Genomic DNA, 18,428 nt, shown 5'->3' with positions numbered 1-18,428 from the left:
ACATCAGAAGCAGAGTTTATTCAAATTTTTCTATTCAGGTATTTAAAGGCAAAGAAATACTTGTATATTCTTATGTCTGAAAAATTAGAAATTTGCTGTGAAATAAGTGAATACTTGACATTTCTATAAAAGGAAAAATGTCCAGAATAAGCTTGATATTGTACATATTTTAATCACCTGCATATATGAGTGTGTTGTTCTTGAAGCTTTTATAGTAAAATTACTAAAAGTACTACTACATTTTTAAAAATATGTACCTATGGAGATGAACTCATATTTTCATTTTATGGGGTGGTTGCTATTTTTACCCATCTTCAATCCAGCTGTAGTATAGTTGGTGTATATAAGCCAAATAAATAATGTCAGCAGCTCAGTAGTTAAAACTTTTTCTGCAAGGAGAGAAGGACCACTGTACGAACAGCATAAAGCAGATTATTCTGGCAGTTCTTTCTTGACTTTTTTTTTAGAGCCAAATATTTGCTCTAAGAGAGAAAGAAACTTGAGAAATAAGCAAATCAGGAGTGGGAGAAAGAAACATGGAAAGCATCTGGAAAAAATTACTTGCTATGAGATAACTAAGCAACATGAAGTTTCCTGAAATAATTGCTAAATAGAGAATTTTTTGCAATTTCCAAGCAGTCCATAAATGAGCTCTTCAAAATATCATGCTTTTTACCCATTTGTCCTCATATCTTACAAATATTTTTCACTAATTTCTCATAAATTAAAAAAAAATGGTGGGATTTATATGTTTAGGAGATATTTACTCATACTTTCTTTTCTACCTCTACTTTCTTTTCTACCTCTAGTCAAAGGGAGATTTCTGTGTCCTACACAAAACACAGTTTAGGTATTTTTTCAATTACTGCTCAAAAACTTCCTCCTTCCTCTGTTTGGTCTTGTGTATGACATGAGATCAAAACTAGCTGTACAGTCTGACCAGAGGTCCACATGGCACGATGTCTAATGGTGACCAAACAGGCAGCCCCAGCCATTAGTGATACAGGGATTTCATGAGCCAAATACAGTCCTCTGTATTTACGAATCCTCGGTTGACCTCTCTTCCTTGAACTTCTCCTGTCTTCTCCTCAACTATATAAATTTCTGGCATTGCAACATCCTGGGCAACAAGTTCCACCGATTAACTACACAAGAACTCCTTTCTTTTTCAAACCTGACTCCTACCAGCTTCATTTCATGCCCTGTAGTTCTTGTATTGGATGAGACAGTGAACATCTGATCCTCTCTTGACTTTCACTCCTGCAGGATGGTTTGATAGATCTCTCTTGTACATCCACCCCTCCCGACTCTTAATTTGTCAACTTTCTAAACTGAAGAGCCATGGATTATTTAGTTGTTCTTTGTTCGGAATCTGTTTCATGCCTGGTGATAGCATTGGTCTTATACATGTTGTGGGTGTGGAGTGAGGAGGATGTGCCTTGGTTATGTGTGGATTTGTTTATTGAAGAGAAGATACTGCTTTCTAGAAAGGAGGGGATTTTAATGTTGGAGTAGTGTAGAAAGAACAAGACTGGCAGAATCCATGTCTACGTGGGGAACAGATGAGTGAATGTAGCGGGGATGTGAGAAATGAGCTATGAAGAAAAACAGACAATGGATATGAAAACATGTTTGTAAAGAAAGGATGGCTTTGGTGCCTGTGAAAGACAGTGAAAATGAATGTCCAGAATAGAGCAGTGAGTAGCAGGTGATCTAACAGTAACACTGATGTAAAATGAAGATCTATATGCCAAATTGTTTTATACAAATAATAAAGCGATATCTTCTGAAATATCTGTGTGCATGGGGTGTGTCACAGACAGAGGGGAAGCTGCCTCTTCTAAGTTTGCTATTAGGTGACTGCTTGGTTTCCTTCTTTTCTCAGAAGGAAAGAAACTCATGGTCCAACCTCTCTTGGCCCTTGATTTCTCTGGATCACAGTTTCCCTTGTTGTCCAACTGTGTTAATACAGTCCCAGCTGTGCTTGGCACTTAGAAGTAAAATTCTCTTTGGGAATTATGACTAATGGCTGTTTAGTCTCAAAACAAATATATTGCTTATTTACCTTCTTATGTATAGCAGCCAGGGAACATGGAGGGGAAAAGTTTTGAAGGACATATCTGTGTCTCTTATCTATTGCTTTGTCCTTTTCTTACAAGTCTTGGATCTCATCTTCTCAGAAATACTGCTGAGCCAGAAGTGAGAGCGAGCCTCTGCAGATCCTCTGTTTCCCTGCTTCTGTAAGCCTTTCTTTCTCTAAAGCATCTCTCTAGTCTCTGCTGCCTTTACTTCCTGCCTCAATTCACTTTCTCCAATAGCTAAGGACATTTAGCACCCTTTTTGCACTCAGATTCAAATCTGACAACAGCAAACTTTTTCTCTTGAAGAGTCATATAGATACATCATAACATTAGCAAAGTTATTTTTTGTCTCAAGATCCCTTAGTATTCTATGTTCTCTTTTCCATATTTCGTTTCCTATTTGTTTGCCTCTGTAAACTTCTTTTTCCAGATCGGATACCTTTTTCAACAGCTGAAGGTGATATTTCATCTTCTGTTTTAATTCTCTATTATTGCAATACATATTCAACATTCCAAGAGTAAATTTAAATTGCTTTCAGCACTGTAGTATCAGCAGCAGGATTTCAGAAATTTTGTGACTTTTGTCGTAGTTTGAATAGGTACATGAGGTATTCAGAAGCAGCTCTGATGCACTTTAGCTGCCAGGGAAGTCACCCTGAGGGTGACTGTGTGGGTGTGGTGTACCCCACTGCCGATGTGTCCTTCCTCTTCTGGTTTGTATTTCTCTTCTGTTGTACTGGGTTCGTTGCTAGTGCCTGCCCCTGTGCTCAGCACAGGAGGGGAACAACAGTTGGAAGGATTTTACTGAGGTTAGAACTTTTGGGTCACTGCCCCGAAGTCAGAGCTGACTCCAGGCATATTCTTCCTCTCAAAAACTATTAGGCAAGTGTAATAAAGTAAGAGGGAAAATAGTTATTCCTATGCAGTTCTGGTACAATTGCATTCAGAGCCATGAAGTTTCTTCATGTGACTGGGATTGAACATGCCTCAGTAAATAAGGATATAGACCAAAAAATCAGATTGGCGTAACAAGGAAAGGACCAATGTCATCAGCAAGGATTTGTTCTAGCTTGAGGAAACTTTTCATTTTAATGTCCATGTGAAGCTTAGAGCCCTGGTGTGTGATACAAAATAAAGACGACCTACTTTTCTTTATCAGGCAATAGCATCAACAGCAGTTTATTATTGAGAAATAATAAATTTGTCTAAATTAATTTATAATCTAAACTATATATTTAAAAGTAAACAATAAATTTGAAATGAAATTATCTATAGCAAGAGTTTGTGAGGTTAAAGTTCTGTTTTCAAATTCTTGAAAATGATTTTGTTTTAAAGCCTAGGTCCAACCTACAGCCCTCATAGTCGTTTGTGCAGGTAGCGAAAGGGCTGTTCGCTGAAGTACTGCATGCTATTGCATGCAAGACAGGATTGCAAAACGGAGTTTGTCCTTGTAGAAGCATTGCAAATATGGAAAATTATTTCAATGCTTGTAATTATTTCAGGATTAGTCATTCTATAATTAAAAAGTGAAAAGTTAAGCTTTTGTTCATAGTTTTTCCAGTACAGAATTACAAGTCATAAGTAAAACAAATTGAGTTACAGTTGAGTTACAGTTACTAGTTATTAACTAGTCTTGTTACTGCATTCTCCGGTACGTACAAAGTGCAGCAAAGAGCTTTACAGCAATCTCATGCTGGCAGCTTGTTGGCTGTGATATCTTCTGCTTGTTGTCACTAGATTTTAGTTGTGTGGTGCTGAACACCTTCTATGGATTCCTCAGCAATCCCAGCTGTCTGTCAGAGTAGCTGAAGGAGTTTGCTTTCTTGCATGATGGGATTCATAACAATAACAACATTCTGCCTATTTTGTGAGCTGAGGAACTGAGTGGACCTCTGTTGACAACTACCACTACATTTCTTAATCTCTCTGACTTAATTTTTTTATTTCTGTGTCAGTTTGCAGCTGTAGACATCTCTCAGGGAAAAGTCAGGAACGTAATTTCATTAATGGTCCAATTTTCCTAGTGGTGTTTTTTTTAACTCATCGCATCTGCATCTGTGATACTTTTTTCATGTACAGTACTGCTATTAAGCTACATGTCAATAAGCAAAGCAATGTGAGAAACATTTGCAAACATTGATGCTTAAACTTAAGAGTTTCATCTTCATTATGTATGCTGCTATAGGTATAATAGTAATAAAACCCACATGATGTTGAAAAATACACTCATCAAAGAAGGATTACAAAACAATGGGAATTTTAAGTGCCTAATGCCAGTTGCAGCTATTTTGTTTGCTGTTGTGATTAATGTCTGAGTATCTTATAGGCAGTCATAAGGCTCAATGTTCAGATGGAGACCAGTGACCAGTGGTGTTCTTCAGGGGTCAGTATTAAGACCAGGACTAATTAACATCATTGTCAGCGATGTGAACAGTGGGATTGAGAGCACCATCAGCAAGTTTGCTGATGACACCAAGCTGTGTCGTGTGGTCAACATGCTGGAAGGAAGGGATGCCATCCAGAGGGACCTTGACAGGCTTAACAGGTGGGCCTGTGAGAACCTCATGAAGTTCAACAAGGCCAAGTGCAAGGTCCTGCACGTGGGTTGGGGCAATCTCAAGCACAAGTACAGGCTGGGCGGAGAATGGATTGAGAGCAGCTCTGAGGAGAAGGACTTGGGGGTGCTGGTGGATGAGAAGCTCAACATGAGCCGGCAATGTGCGCTGGAAGCCCAGAAAGCCAACCGTGATGCAAAAGGCTGCATCAAAAGAAGCGTGGCCAGCAGGTCGAGGGAGGTGATTCTGCCCCTCTACTCTGCTCTTGTGAGACCCCACCTGCAGTACTGCATTCAGCTCTGAGGTCCTCAGCATAAGAAGGATATGGAGCTGCTGGAGCGGGTCCAGAGGAGGGCCACGAAGATGATCAGAGGGTTGAAGCACCTCTCCTATGAAGACAGGCTGAGAGAATTAGGGCTGTTCAGCCTGGAGAAGAGAAGGCTCTGGGGTGATCTTCCAGCAGCCTTCCAGTACTTAAAGGGGGCCTACAGGAAAGCTGGAGAAGGACTTTTTACAAGGGTGTGTAGTGATAGGACAAGGGGCAATGGCTTTAAATTGAAAGAGGGCAGATTTCGATTAGATATAAGGAAGAAATTTTTTGCTCAGAGGGTGGTGAGGCAGTGGAACAGGTTGCGTAGAGAAGTTGTGGATGCCCCATCCCTGGAAGTGTTCAAGGCCAGGTTGGATGAGGCTTTGGGCAAGCTGGTGTAGTGGAGGATTTCCCCGCCCATGGCAGGGGGGTTGGAACTAGGTGATCTTTAAGATGCTTTCCAACCCAAACTGTTCTATGATTCTGTATCACAGATTACAAGATTCAAATGCTAAATGGAAAGAACAGATTTTGTCTGTTTAACTTACATTAAGCTTCAGTGTCCATATAGCTATTAAATCAGCAACTGAACTTAAAATCTTTGAGCATCTTATTTGATTTCTTAATCTGAGTTAATCATCTTGGTCTCCCTTTATAGTCAATGAAGAAAAATATGTTACCTTCAACTGGTTATTTATCTCTTCCTAAAATAGATACCTGGGATGTCAGATGACCTGCCCTTTGGCAGTTCCTGTTTTTGTCCCTGACAGTAAGGAAACCAGGGGATGTTAGCATAGGAGGACCTGTCTAACTTTTGGATATGGGCAACTGGACCAAACTCATTGCTCAAAAGGGAGACATTTAACTTCTTTCTTTTACCTCCTTTTTCTTTTCACATCTTCACTGTTTTTTGTGTGGAAGTAGTTGGTTTGCCAGCTCTTAAGGTAACTTAAGTTGGTGCTTGCAGTTCAGTGTTGCCTTTGTTTATTTCTCACTAAATGAGGTGCTCAAATCGTTTTACAAGTCTTTGTAGTGAATCTGGAACGGCTCCACAGGAATCTGGCCTCATAAGTGAGGAATGTGACAAAAGAAAAACAATGTCGACTTCACTCTCTCTCCTGATTTTTGGGATTGCTATTTTGATCGTCTGGCACGATATTAAAGAGAGCAGAGCACGAACTGATCACAAGCAATACAGTACCTTTTTAATGTTTGCACAGGATTTATTTAATATGTTTTTGTGGCAATCAAACAGTTATGGGTATTTGTGCAGAGTGGACGTTCATAATCATTGGACGTTCACATTATCAGTGTGATTATGCCAGTCCCAAGGAATCCAACTGGGAATCCTGCCAAAATGTGTTGGGAATGCGAATTGTCCTTATTAACTTATTTATACATTTAGACAACCTATTGGGAGGTGAAACTATTTTGTTTGACCTGCATGTCATTCCAACACAGCATATTAGGACTCAGTTGTAGCTTATGGGCACAGTACACAGGAGCAGACCAAAGGTGCTATCACAGAATCAAATTAGCTCAGTTTTCAATGCAGTTTGATCCCTTTGCTCTCCCTCATGGACTTTAAACAGAAAAAGGAGTAAGTCCTGAGCTCCATTGCGACAAAGAAGAAATCACCTTACACTGTTTCTTTCTACTCAGCTGTACTTGCACTGTACGCCTGCGAAGTATTCCATAGTTTATAGCTCCAAGTGACACAGCTTTTTCATGAAAGCCTGTCCCCTTCTGTTAATACTCCCCTCATTTAAAGAGTCCTTTATTCTAACAGAATGCACCAGTACATCCTCCAGCTGGAGTTACAAACACAAATTTAGGTGTTGCAGTTGATTCTTTGCTACGTCTGGAACAGAGGATTTGCCTGTTCCACCTGTTGCCCAGTTGCGATCTTAGAATCATAGAATCATAGAATCATAGAATCATAGAATCATAGAATCATAGAATGGTTTGAGTTGGAAGGGACCTCAAAGATCATCTAGTTCCAACCCCCCTGCCATGGGCAGGGAAACCCTCCACTACACCAGCTTGCCCAAAGCCTCATCCAACCTGGCCTTGAACACTTCCAGGGATGGGGCATCTACAACTTCTCTGGGCAACCTGTTCCACTGCCTCACCACCCTCTGAGCAAAAAATTTCTTCCTTATATCCAATCTAAATCTCCCCTCTTTCAGTTTAAATCCATCGCCCCTTGTCCTATCACTACACGCCCTTCTGAAAAGTCCCTCTCCAGCTTTCCTGTAGGCCCCCTTTAAGTACTGGAAGTCTGCAATAAGATCACACCGGAGCCTTCTCTTCTCCGGGCTGAAGAGCCCCAACTCTCTCAGCCTGTCTTCACAGGAGAGGTGCTCCAGCCCTCTGATCATCTTCATGGCCCTCCTCTGGACTCGCTCCAGTAGCTTCATGTCCTCCTTGTGTTGGGGACTCCAGAGCTGATCTTCACTCCTTTATAGCCTGAGACTCAGAAATGTCAACATAAGTACTAATTACATTGCAAGAACCTGCCTCCACATTCCAAATCAATAGCACAAGGACACAATTAAGGTCAGTTTGGCTGTGACAGCATGCAGACTGCTGTAGTCCATTTACCTCCTGTAAGTACAGAATTATTCCATGCATGCCCAGGGGATGTACTGATGTGTTCCTTCACTAGGCCTAATTTTTTATATTTGGCAGTATTTACCTACCTGCCACCATGAAACTCCCTACTGTAAATCTAACAAACTTGTTGGTTCAGCATTCACTTTTGTAGTCACTTCTTCCTCTTTCTCAGGGCAACATTACTGAAAATTGTCGTGGGTTAGGCCGCTCCGGCAACCGAACCCCACACAGCTGGTCACTCACCCTCCCCCACCCCAGGAATGAGGGAGAGAATTAAAGGAGAAACAGGAAACCCGTGGGTTGAGATAAGAACAATTTAATACAGATGATTTAATACACAGTGTAGATGCTCACCACCCCCTCGTATGCGAAGCCCGTCTCGTCCCAAAGCTGCAATCCCGGATGAACGCGAGGCCCTGAAGTAGAGAGGGGCAGAGAGAGAGAGAGAGAGTACTCCAAGAGTGGGAGTACTGGGAGAGAGAGAAAAAAAAGGCAATAGAGCAAAAGCGCAGCAAGCGCAAAAGAGCAAAAGCGGCGAAAGAGCCAAAGCGCAAAAGCCCTTCTGTCCGGCTGACCCTCACTTTTATACTGGGCATGACGCTGCATGGTATGGAATACTAATTGGCCAGTTTGGCCCTCAGTCTTAAGTTCCACCACAAATCACAAGGGGAATCATGTCCCCCTTGTCCCGGCTATGCTCCCCCCTTATCCCGCCGTGCTTCTGCACTCCGGCACACTGAAAAGTCCTTGGAGTTTCACATCCAACCACAAACATTAACTTGCTATCAGCATTCTTCTCAGAGCGAGCCTCTGAGTAAAACCAAAACACGGAGCTCTTCTAGCTGCTAAGAAGAAAGAGCTAACTCTGTCCCAGCTAAAACCAGGACACCCAGAAGATCCAAGAGCTTTCCTATTTTCCCTTTCATAGATTTCATAGATTCATAGATTTCTAGGTTGGAAAAGACCTTAGAGATCATCGAGTCCAACCATCCCTAATCCCCATTAAACCATATCCTCAAGTAGCTCATCCACCCTATTCTTAAACACATCCAGGGATGGGGACTCAACCACTTCCCTGGGCAGCCTATTCCAGTGGCTGACAACCCTTTCAGAGAAGAAATACTTCCTAACATCCAACCTGAATCTCCCCTGACTAAGCTTATGCCCATTTCCTCTTGTTCTATCTCCCATCACTAATGTAAAGAGCCCTTCCCCTAATTCCCCACCATCTTTTCTCAAGTATTTATAGGCCGTAATCAGGTCTCCCCTAAGCCTCCTCTTCTCCAGGCTAAACAGCCCCAACTCCCTCAGCCGCTCCTCATAAGTTTTATTTTCCAGCCCCTTGACCAGTTTAGTCGCCCTTCTTTGGACTCGCTCCAGGAGCTCAATATCTCTCTTAAAGCGAGGGGCCCAAAACTGGACACAATATTCCAGGTGCGGCCTCACCAGTGCCGAGTACAGGGGCAGGATCACTTCCCTGCTCCTGCTGGTCACACTATTCTTGATACATGCCAGTATCCCATTGGCCTTTTTGGCCACCTGGGCACACTGCTGGCTCATATCAAGCCGGTAGTCAACCAACACCCCCAGGTCCTTTTCCGCCAGGCAGCTCTCCAGCCACTAAGAGAGAAGCCACTTCCTCCTTCCCTCTTTGACATCTGTCTCTATTGTTCCCTGAAATCAAATCACGGCTTAGTTTTAGATATAGGTTAACATCACCATGGCTGTTCAATTTAGTTTTCTACTGTACCCCATTGGTTTAGTCTACATCCCCTGTCACTTTTCAGGACTCTTTTTCACAGGAGCCTGTTCAGGTTTGAGGAGCTTCACTTACAGTTGTTTACAGTGTGAATGAGTGCGTGAGCAATTGCTCAAAGGAAGAAGAAAGTTTCTCACTAGCAACTGCACTTTCTTTGATGTGTGATGGCTCAATGGATATTTATAACTCACCTCTTCTTTCCTCTTGCCTCAATTCCATGTTAAAATTTTGTTTTCTGAGGTTGGGAAGAACTGTGGGTGTAGGGTGCTGTCTGACCTGTTACACTCTGCTAGTATAAAGACAAAGAGGAATGAGACATAAAAGCATCCCTGCAGGAAGTGGTAAGGCTAAGAAGAATCAAGTTCAAAAGTCTATAAGTGTGCACTGTAGAAAAAAAACGCATATGTATAGCCTGTCTTTCAGGACTTCCAGTTACCAGTCAGCAACCTTCCTTTAAATCTGAACACCTTTCAGTTGTCCCTGAAGATAATTCACCACACATTTTAGTCTAACACAAGATAGGCTTCCATACTTCTTCACCATTTACTATATTATAGTAATATTTATTTTATTACTAATATATTTAGCTCTGTTTTGATTTTCCTGTAGCTTGCAAGAAGAAAAAAAGCTTCTAGAAAATGAATATGAAAGAATTCCAAAACAGAGGGTAAGTATGAAACATGAGAAAAGCCATGTTTTATGTTCTGTCAGCTAACATATTAAAACATCAGTGAAAATGTTTGCATAGTATGTGGCTCTACAGTTTATTTGAAGTCTGGAATACACAGAAAAATCAAGAGGTAGATTTTACAGGAGACGCTATATTATATTATTCTTGTTTTATAACTCTAGGGCAAGCAATGAATAACTAACTCAAAAAGATCTGGATTTTCTTGAGTTTACTCAAGAAAATTTTTTACTACAATGGATACTGTTTGTAAAAATAGCTGCAGGTTTTTGGATCTAGGATATGAGTATGGAAAATAAATTTGCAGTCATAAATCCTGATTAATAAATATGGTTTTGTTATAAATAAAACTCCGCTGGTTATTGATGGAAGAAACACATAGCTTGTAGCAAATTATATTTCACATTCTTGTAAAAATGTTATCATCATTCAGTGTTAATGATGCTATAATATCACAATCTTGCAAAATGTAAAAGGGAAAATAAAATTAATCTGATCTTTTACTTCATTTTTAAAGGCATCAGATAAGAAAATTAAACAGTTGAAAGAAAACTGTGATGAGCTCTGCAAAGAAGTAATCCAAAGGAAAGCAGAAATTAATGCAATAAAGGAAGATGTTTCATCCAAGCAAAGGCTGATGTTAATAGATAAGAAGGAAATGGAAAAACTTCTGGATAAGCAGACTAATTTAAAAGTAACACAAAATTAACTGTGTGTATGTGTGTGTGTGTGTATGTGTTTGTAGATGTGTACATGCTTCGTCCAAGGAAATGATGAATATTCTGGATGTTGTTTGTCATTCCAAGTTCATTAGATAGCATTACATTCTATATTACATCATTTTTCAATAGGCATGGAACATGCTGCTGTGCCATATGATTATTACTCCTTTAGGAAATAATAATAGCCATGGTTTTGATTAAAAATGGTTTCTATAATGACCTGTTTGCTATGTTGTTTATTGTAGGCTGCTATAACATACGCTCAGATCCAAGTTAATACAGATATATGCTGAGAATTAAAAAAACATACCCAGGTCTTTGCCGCTTTCCTTTCCTGGTATAGATAACATAATCACATATATTAGTAATATTTAAGCACATTTTTTATCTTGCAGACATATGAAATGGTAAATATCAATGTTAAGTTCCCAAAGTAGCAGCTACAATTCCCTGGGACAAGCTTAAGTAATTTGAAAATATTTTTCCTGCCCATTTCCACAGCAATTCCAGGTGAATATTACTTCTGTGAAATCTCACCAGATTTAGAGGCTATTAATCTAACTTTTGTGTTTTGTCACTAGGATGAGCTAGTTAAGATCCTTGGTGTTCCTGCACAACTTGGAAAAGAAACTGAGAAGATGAATCGGAAAAAAATGTATGCTTTTAATAAATAATTATATATATATATATGTATAACTTATTTTCATCCATTTGTTACAGAGCCAGTTGAGTATAGTTCTTTAAAATTAGGATCAGCATCTTAAAAATCATCTATAATCCATTTAAAATCCAAGCACCGTACTGACAATTTAGTATATGCAGTGAAACATTGTAAATTTAAGTGCAACAAAGAAAAATTAAGAAAAAAGCTCAGTCGAAAATTGCTGAATCATCTTACTGTGCTGTGTTACTATATATCAGGCCTACTTAGTAGGTTTTTAAGGAAAATAATGCTACTATGTAATCTAGTGCTTAGGCTTTTTTACAGTTTCTAGTCCTCAGTGACTGTGTATTAGCTTATCTCCGTTGGCCTCAGTGAAAGAGACTTTCACGTGTAACAGTCTGGCCTGAGCTAATCATTCTCCCTGGATACTTCTGTACCAGTCTTTAGTCGGAGGTGCTTTCAACCGGGAAAATGTAATCCAGTAGCCAGCCTTTTCTTTCTCTGTTTTGCATAGTTGGGTTTTTTCTCCCCTGGAGCATGACACGCTGCTTTCTGTACATGTAAAATCGAATTAGCACTGTGCAGTTTCAGCCAGGTCACTCACAGATCCAAGTGCCTTCCAGATGAACGATGTTTTTTGTGCCCTGCTCAGGCATAAGGTTACACTGAAGTTTTTGTGTCTCCTGCTCGCAGTCCCTGTTTGTAATATAGAAATCATTTGACTATGTTAAATTTCCCTGTTTTAAAACTTGTATAATGATTGTCTTCTACATTTTCCTTCCTACTCTGCTTAATGCAACTCCGCTATCACAAATATAAGTTTTTCCTATAGTGTTACAGAGGAGGAATTTTAAAAAGCTAGTATCTCATGTAGATTGTTATTAATGAAGCATTTAAATGAGTCTTTCTACTTGTGTTACATCACAGAATGAACTAGCTACAGTTTGCAGCCTGGTGAATCATATGTAGAAGTGTCACACCCATGTACCTGGTAATTTTGACTGAAATAAGTTTGCTACAAGTCTTTTTAAATACTGTCATGGTGCTAAGCTCCCTGTCAGTCCCATGGCCATCTTCAATTTTATTGTTCAACTGTATTGGCATTTGAAGATTTTCACTGTATGTAGTCTGCTTTCAGACATATAATGTAGATAGTTGTGGTGTTGAAGTGGTTTTGTGTGTCCATGAAAACTGGCAACTTACATTTTGCCATTTAAATATATATATGGAAATGTGAACCCCTACTGTTTTGTTAAAATATATCCACAGTGATGCAGAGAAGGAGAAAGAGGCCCTTAATGACCAAATAGAAGAGTTGAATGGTACCCTGAAAGCCATTGAAAAAAGGACTGAAGAGATTTTGCAAGAAAGAGAAGATGTAATGAAGGAATTGGATGAGAAAAAGATTTTGCTAGAAAGCAAAGAACAAGAATGCATCACTTTGACAAAATTAGTAGAAATTAGCAGAGAGAAGGAATCAGCAGCCCTATCAGACAGGTTAGAGTAGTAGACATAAGCCATGTTGTATGAGTGAACAGTTCTCTGTTCTCAAAGTTCTATTTCTTTTTTTTCTGCTATATTGCTTATGTTTTCAAGTTTTGTGCTGCAACCAGTGCAGACTAGAAATTATCAGGCTTGTGTTTTTTTTCAGAAATGTTTATATAAACTACTGGAATCTAGGATCTGGCTTGTTCTTCAAGCGTAAGCGTTTGATGAAATCCTGGGAAAGAGAAACTGGATTTTGTTCTGAAAAAGAAACTTTTAGAGGGTTTTTCTCTCCAGTGAAAATATTATTTTTTTTTTTCTGTGTAATGCATAGAAAGTAAATTGAGCAAGAATAAATATGACAATGTTTTCATTTTCAAGTGAGGATCATAGATTTCTGCACCCATATTACTCCTGAATTTCAGTAGGGACTGGCTACTCATCTCTTTAATATTCCCTTGAATTACGAGCTTATATATACTTGGTAAAGTAAAATAAACTCTTTGGTTGATTTCAGGCTTCATATTATTCTTTCTTTGCAGAGAAAGGCGTATAGTTGTAATCATGACCATATGCTAAGCAGCAATGCTTCTGCCTTTAAAGTTTCCTATTAAAGGATAGTGGCATTTTAAATTGAAATGTTTGAATGAAGTGATCATGTAAATATTCCCCCATACTGAAAAATGTGTTTTCTTTTTATAAGTAATATTTTCACTGGAATTTTTAGCGTATTTAGAACAGATTGTGAGACCTCATTAACATCATTAGGAGTATCACCTTTGATTAAAGTTATAAAAATGCTACCTTCTTAGGTAATTTGTGTCAGTAGTTTATGAGTTTATTTTGCTGGTCAGTTATAATGATGCAGTACTCAAGCCTCATTAAAATGATCATGCCTATTTGCATATATGTCTTGTGCAAGTTACCTGTTTCTAAAATTTTGTGTCTATCTATATAGGGAAGCACTGGAAGAAAAGTTAAATAAATGTGTTTTGGAGAAAAAAAAGCAACATGATATTCTCATTCACAAGAAAACACAGAAAGATAGAGAACTGAGAAATTTAAAAAAGATGGAGTTACAACTGAATATGATTTATGATTCCTTGGAACAAGATAAATCACAGCACAACAAGCTCAAATTAGAGGTCTGTATGAATATAGTGATCATAACAATTCTAAATTTTCTTGTAAGAAATCTGTCTATGAAATCTTATGACTGATCCTAAAAGAGGGAAGGGGAGAAAAATGTCAACAACGCTACGACTAACAAAGACACCTCTAGGTGCTCTGGCTGTAATATATGTAAGATATATTTGGGCTATTCTTAAGAAACTGATTTTAGGGTGGGAGCATCCTGTCAAGGAGAACTGGGAGCTTATATTGACACTGTGACATCAAGTCTTCCTTTAAAGCACTGTGGGATTATGGTCATTCTGTGAGTGAAATAATACAGTGACTTGCCCATTGGCATCAAAGAATTTTGTAGCAGAAAAATAGAGCCAAGTGCTACCTGACTCCCAGATGATGAAAGCACACATCTTTCTAAAATCTGAAGGTTGTTTGTGCATTATTGTAAACAATTTAGAATGTATTTAACATTACTCCAGGGGACAGAAAACTATCACTATATAAAGTTTGGTATTAAATGATATGACATAATTCCCTAGGTTTTCTTCCTTTCCGCTCAAATTGCACCTTCCTCATTTCCTCTCTGCATTAGTATTTCACCCATTCCTCTTTCCATACTGATTTACTCTTTTCTATATTATTTGTGCCTTCCACTATGCTGATTTTAAAGGGCAGTCTCATTCTGCTTGTCTATTCAAAACATTTCCTTTCTTTTCTCCTTCCAAATATTTCGTAACAATTTACTTTGTCTGTAACTTTGTCATATTCTCTTCATCTCATCACTGGTTCTTCCGTTCTGTCTTTCTTAAGCAGTTCTCCTATACTAGCTCCTTGCTTAGTCTAAATTGTATGTCAGTCTTATAAAATTAATCTTGCTTAGTCAGGTGAACATTTTTTACAGGAGAATATCCATTATCTGAGTTAAGAGCATAAAGACTCGATGTTTCCTAACAAGATACACAGTGTCATTGACATTTTTCTTGGTCCTTCTAAGCAATTCAAGGCCAGGTTGGATGAAGCTTTGAGCAACGTAGTGTAGTGGAGAGTTTCCCTGCCCATGGAAGTAGGGTTGGAACTAGATGATCTTTGAGGTCCCTTCCAACCCTAACCATTCTATGATTCTATGATTCTATGGTATCAAAAATCAAACATACTTAGCTTTACTATTTAAACAACTTTAAACGTTACTCAATAATATTTAATATTAAGTAATAGAAACTTTTTTCTGTCTCCCCTGAAATTCTTCCTGAATTCACATGTGTATTAACTACCTAGCTAATAAGCCCACTTGAGAGGAGGGAGGAAAGCTCTGTAACTACACAAAAAAGTTCTAGATTGAATTTCCTGAAATATTGATTAAAGGAGTGACTCCTGTTACAGACTTCGATCTTAAAGCTCATACTGAATTTCTGTTCAGTATCAGCTTAGAGAATCTGGGAAACATTTTTTTTTTCCTGTATTCCTATTGAAGAAATATTCCTGCTGGAAGAATCACAATAGTTCAAAACCATGAAATACTAAAATTGAATGCCATAACTCCCGACAGCTGTGGTTAGAGTTCACTGTCTTGGTTGAGATCCAAACCCAACCCAACCCCTTTATGCTGTGTGAAAGGGCAAGAGACCTGTAATGAGACCCTTCAAGGTTAAGTTGCACTGCAAAGGATCCCCTCAGTGCTAATGCTAGGTTATCCTGTAGGCTTTTATGTGTCTTGCATGTTGTGTCATCATGAAGAGTGGAGGAAAGGGAATGCCAGCAGAGATAGAAGTGAAATTCTACACAATATTTTACTCCAGAAGTTGCAGAATGCTACCCTCTACACAAACAGGTCATAGCAATATAGTCATTTTAGCCTGTCCTCCCGTGCTCTATGATTTCTCTGATTCCTTTCCTGGCTTTTCTAGAAGAGCAAATGTGAAATAACCACTCCTCTGCAGCATGGTCAGTTCAAACACAGCACACTAGAGTGGCAACTTTAACTACTAATTCCTTTAGCTACTTAAAAAGCCAGATTTATATTTATTCAGTGTGATTCCAAGCAAAAAAAAAAAAAAAAAAAAAAAACCACAAGAATTAATTGCTAGTATAAAAATGTGAGTGCAGAAGCAGCAGTACCTCAGTGTGCTTCCCCAAATTTCTCTTACTTTAAATCACGTGCTAAGTGCAGAATGACTGGTTTGTAGAATAAGGAAATTACAGAAACACTTCCTTCAAATGTGTTTTTCTTCTTGGTAAATTGTGAAAGGTCAGCTATTGCTAAACGCCGACATTCTGTGTGAAAGAGAACTGGCCGCTCCAGCTATCGCCAGCCCAGAGCAGAAGTGCTCCTCCTCTCCATGCATGCCTTCTCTTCGTCAGGCCAACGCAGAGACAGCCAAAAGTGCCTAAGTTTAGTCTTGTCTTATGTGAACGAAAGTCCTTAATGGATAAAAGATGTTTATACGAGCTTTCTACTTTCAGACTCAAGAACTTGATGGCATCTTTAGAATCCCATCTTGAAAATGTGGAAATGCCTGCTTACAGCCCCAACAGCCTTTTACACAGCAGAAGTGGTAACTAATACATGCTCCACAGAAAGGCTGTGTTTGCTCCTTCCACCAGAGTGAAAGCGACTTGCTTAGAACGGGTTTTACTGACCTTTTAGCAAACCTAAGTCAAACCGAATCTGTCTCAGTTGGCAGCTGAAACCAAAGTAACTCCAAAGGCAGAAGCTGAAACCAAAGTAACTCCAAAGGCAGACCTTTACTGTGCCTCTTTTTTCCCTTTCCCTTATGCAAGTAAACAATATCTAATTTTACAATATTATCACAGAAGTGAAAACCATAAGTGCAAAACATCTCATGATCTATATTGAGGTATAGTGTTTCGGACTCCTAACATCTGGTTGAGATCTGAGAAAGATTCCATGGGGTTGCATGTATTATCTTTGAATAGCTTCCAGATGTGTCGTTCGGTGTCGCTTTTTTCCCATCCGTATGAATTACAGATTTGCAATTACAGATAGGCAACATATGCCTGCATAGTTAGCCTGCTGTATTTCTTGCTTTCTTACTTATAACTGTAAGGAATTTTTGAGTGTAATCACTGTGAGGCAAATACAACCTTTTACCTTATGAGTTATATCACACAAGTAGTTGTAGTGGGATTGCTCAGATATAGTTTAATCAGAAAGGAGTTTCTAATGTGTCTTCCTTCACACAACTTTAAAATCAGACTGAATAAACAAATTTTTCCAGAATGCACAAGAAAAAATTATACATAACTGTTTGTGGTGTTAGTTTTGACTTTCTAGGGCCTAAGGAGGAAAAATCTTACTTTAATAAATAAAAGCAAAAACTATGATATCAAATCTACACAGATGTGATATCGACCCTATTAAAATCAGTGGTAAATCTATTTTTTCTTTTAGTAAGGTCAGAATATCACTCAGAAAAACTTCTGAGAATTTAGAAGGTGACATCTTTGCATAGTTGCTCTCTGTGATTTTTTTTTTTTTAATGACAGTTTAGTTGCTGAAAAACATAACCCTTACAAATTCAGTACCTAAACTGGGATTTGTGAAATTCAGTGTTTACAGTTAAACTCTTAAAAGAAAAATTTGAGAAACTTGGATATGTTGCTGAGGAACTCCATTCAATGACAAACTTTTGAACTAACTATGGTAATAAGACAAAAAACAATCATTTCTTAATGTGTGTAACTACTTCAAATAGATTATCTGCAGTTTACATTCTTCACATCTTTTGTTTGCATCACTCAGTGTTCTTGGTTTATTTTTGTAGGCAGAATCCATCTCTAAAAGTAATGCAGTATTATTAGAAAGACGACGAGAACTGCAGAAGGAAATTGAAATGACTAAGAGAAGTTTAGCTGAACAGGTGCTGAGTTCTACTTTCTCATACTTTTTCACCATAAGAGTTAGTTTTCAATCATGAGAATAAAGGGGCGGTTTGAAGAAAAAATGGTGGGAGTTTCTATTTGCAGCTTTCTGGTGAGAAAATATGCAATAGTATTTGTTCGATTTTAAAGACCGCTTGTTTCTTATATGTAAGAAACCTTTTTTGATGTTACTGGTCACATATTGGAAGGCAGAAAGCAGATTTACTTTCTAGGTTAAGTCTTTCTGAATACTGTTAACTACATTGCAGCTAGAAATACGGTGGGTATAAATTTCCTTTGAATATGGTAGAATGTCTTGTTGAAATAAGGACAATTCAGCATTCATACATTATAGTTTTTCATCTTCACAGTTTTGTCATTTGTGGCTGTCCGTCTATACTCAGCACAGCAATATGTAAATGCAATATGTAAATGCAGATGTCTCAGTTGTGAGAGTCTTAATATTTGCCACTATATAAATGGCTTTATAAGAAGCAGTACATATACCTTCTTCTTAAGGTCGTGCCTCCTAATCTTCTTG

At 38.6% G+C, this 18,428-nt stretch overlaps 1 protein-coding gene across 1 annotated transcript in view; it reads left to right on the top strand.

Annotated features, from left to right (window-relative positions):
- CCDC146 (coiled-coil domain containing 146) overlaps positions 1–18,428 on the top strand; it is a 78,316-nt gene that overhangs the window by 40,887 nt on the left and 19,001 nt on the right. Inside the window, exons 4-9 of the mRNA XM_086610692.1 lie at positions 9,931–9,988; positions 10,527–10,703; positions 11,313–11,386; positions 12,665–12,892; positions 13,839–14,025; positions 17,791–17,886. Of these exons, the coding sequence (XP_086466818.1) occupies positions 9,931–9,988; positions 10,527–10,703; positions 11,313–11,386; positions 12,665–12,892; positions 13,839–14,025; positions 17,791–17,886 (820 nt within the window). The remainder of the gene's footprint in view (positions 1–9,930; positions 9,989–10,526; positions 10,704–11,312; positions 11,387–12,664; positions 12,893–13,838; positions 14,026–17,790; positions 17,887–18,428) is intronic.

This window comes from Tauraco erythrolophus, chromosome 4 (assembly GCF_009769465.1).
Source record: "Tauraco erythrolophus isolate bTauEry1 chromosome 4, bTauEry1.pri, whole genome shotgun sequence".
In the NCBI taxonomy this organism is placed as follows: Eukaryota; Metazoa; Chordata; class Aves; order Musophagiformes; family Musophagidae; genus Tauraco; species Tauraco erythrolophus.
The sequence above is the reverse complement of the archived record's forward strand: the minus strand, read 5'-3'. Positions and strand labels throughout refer to the sequence as shown.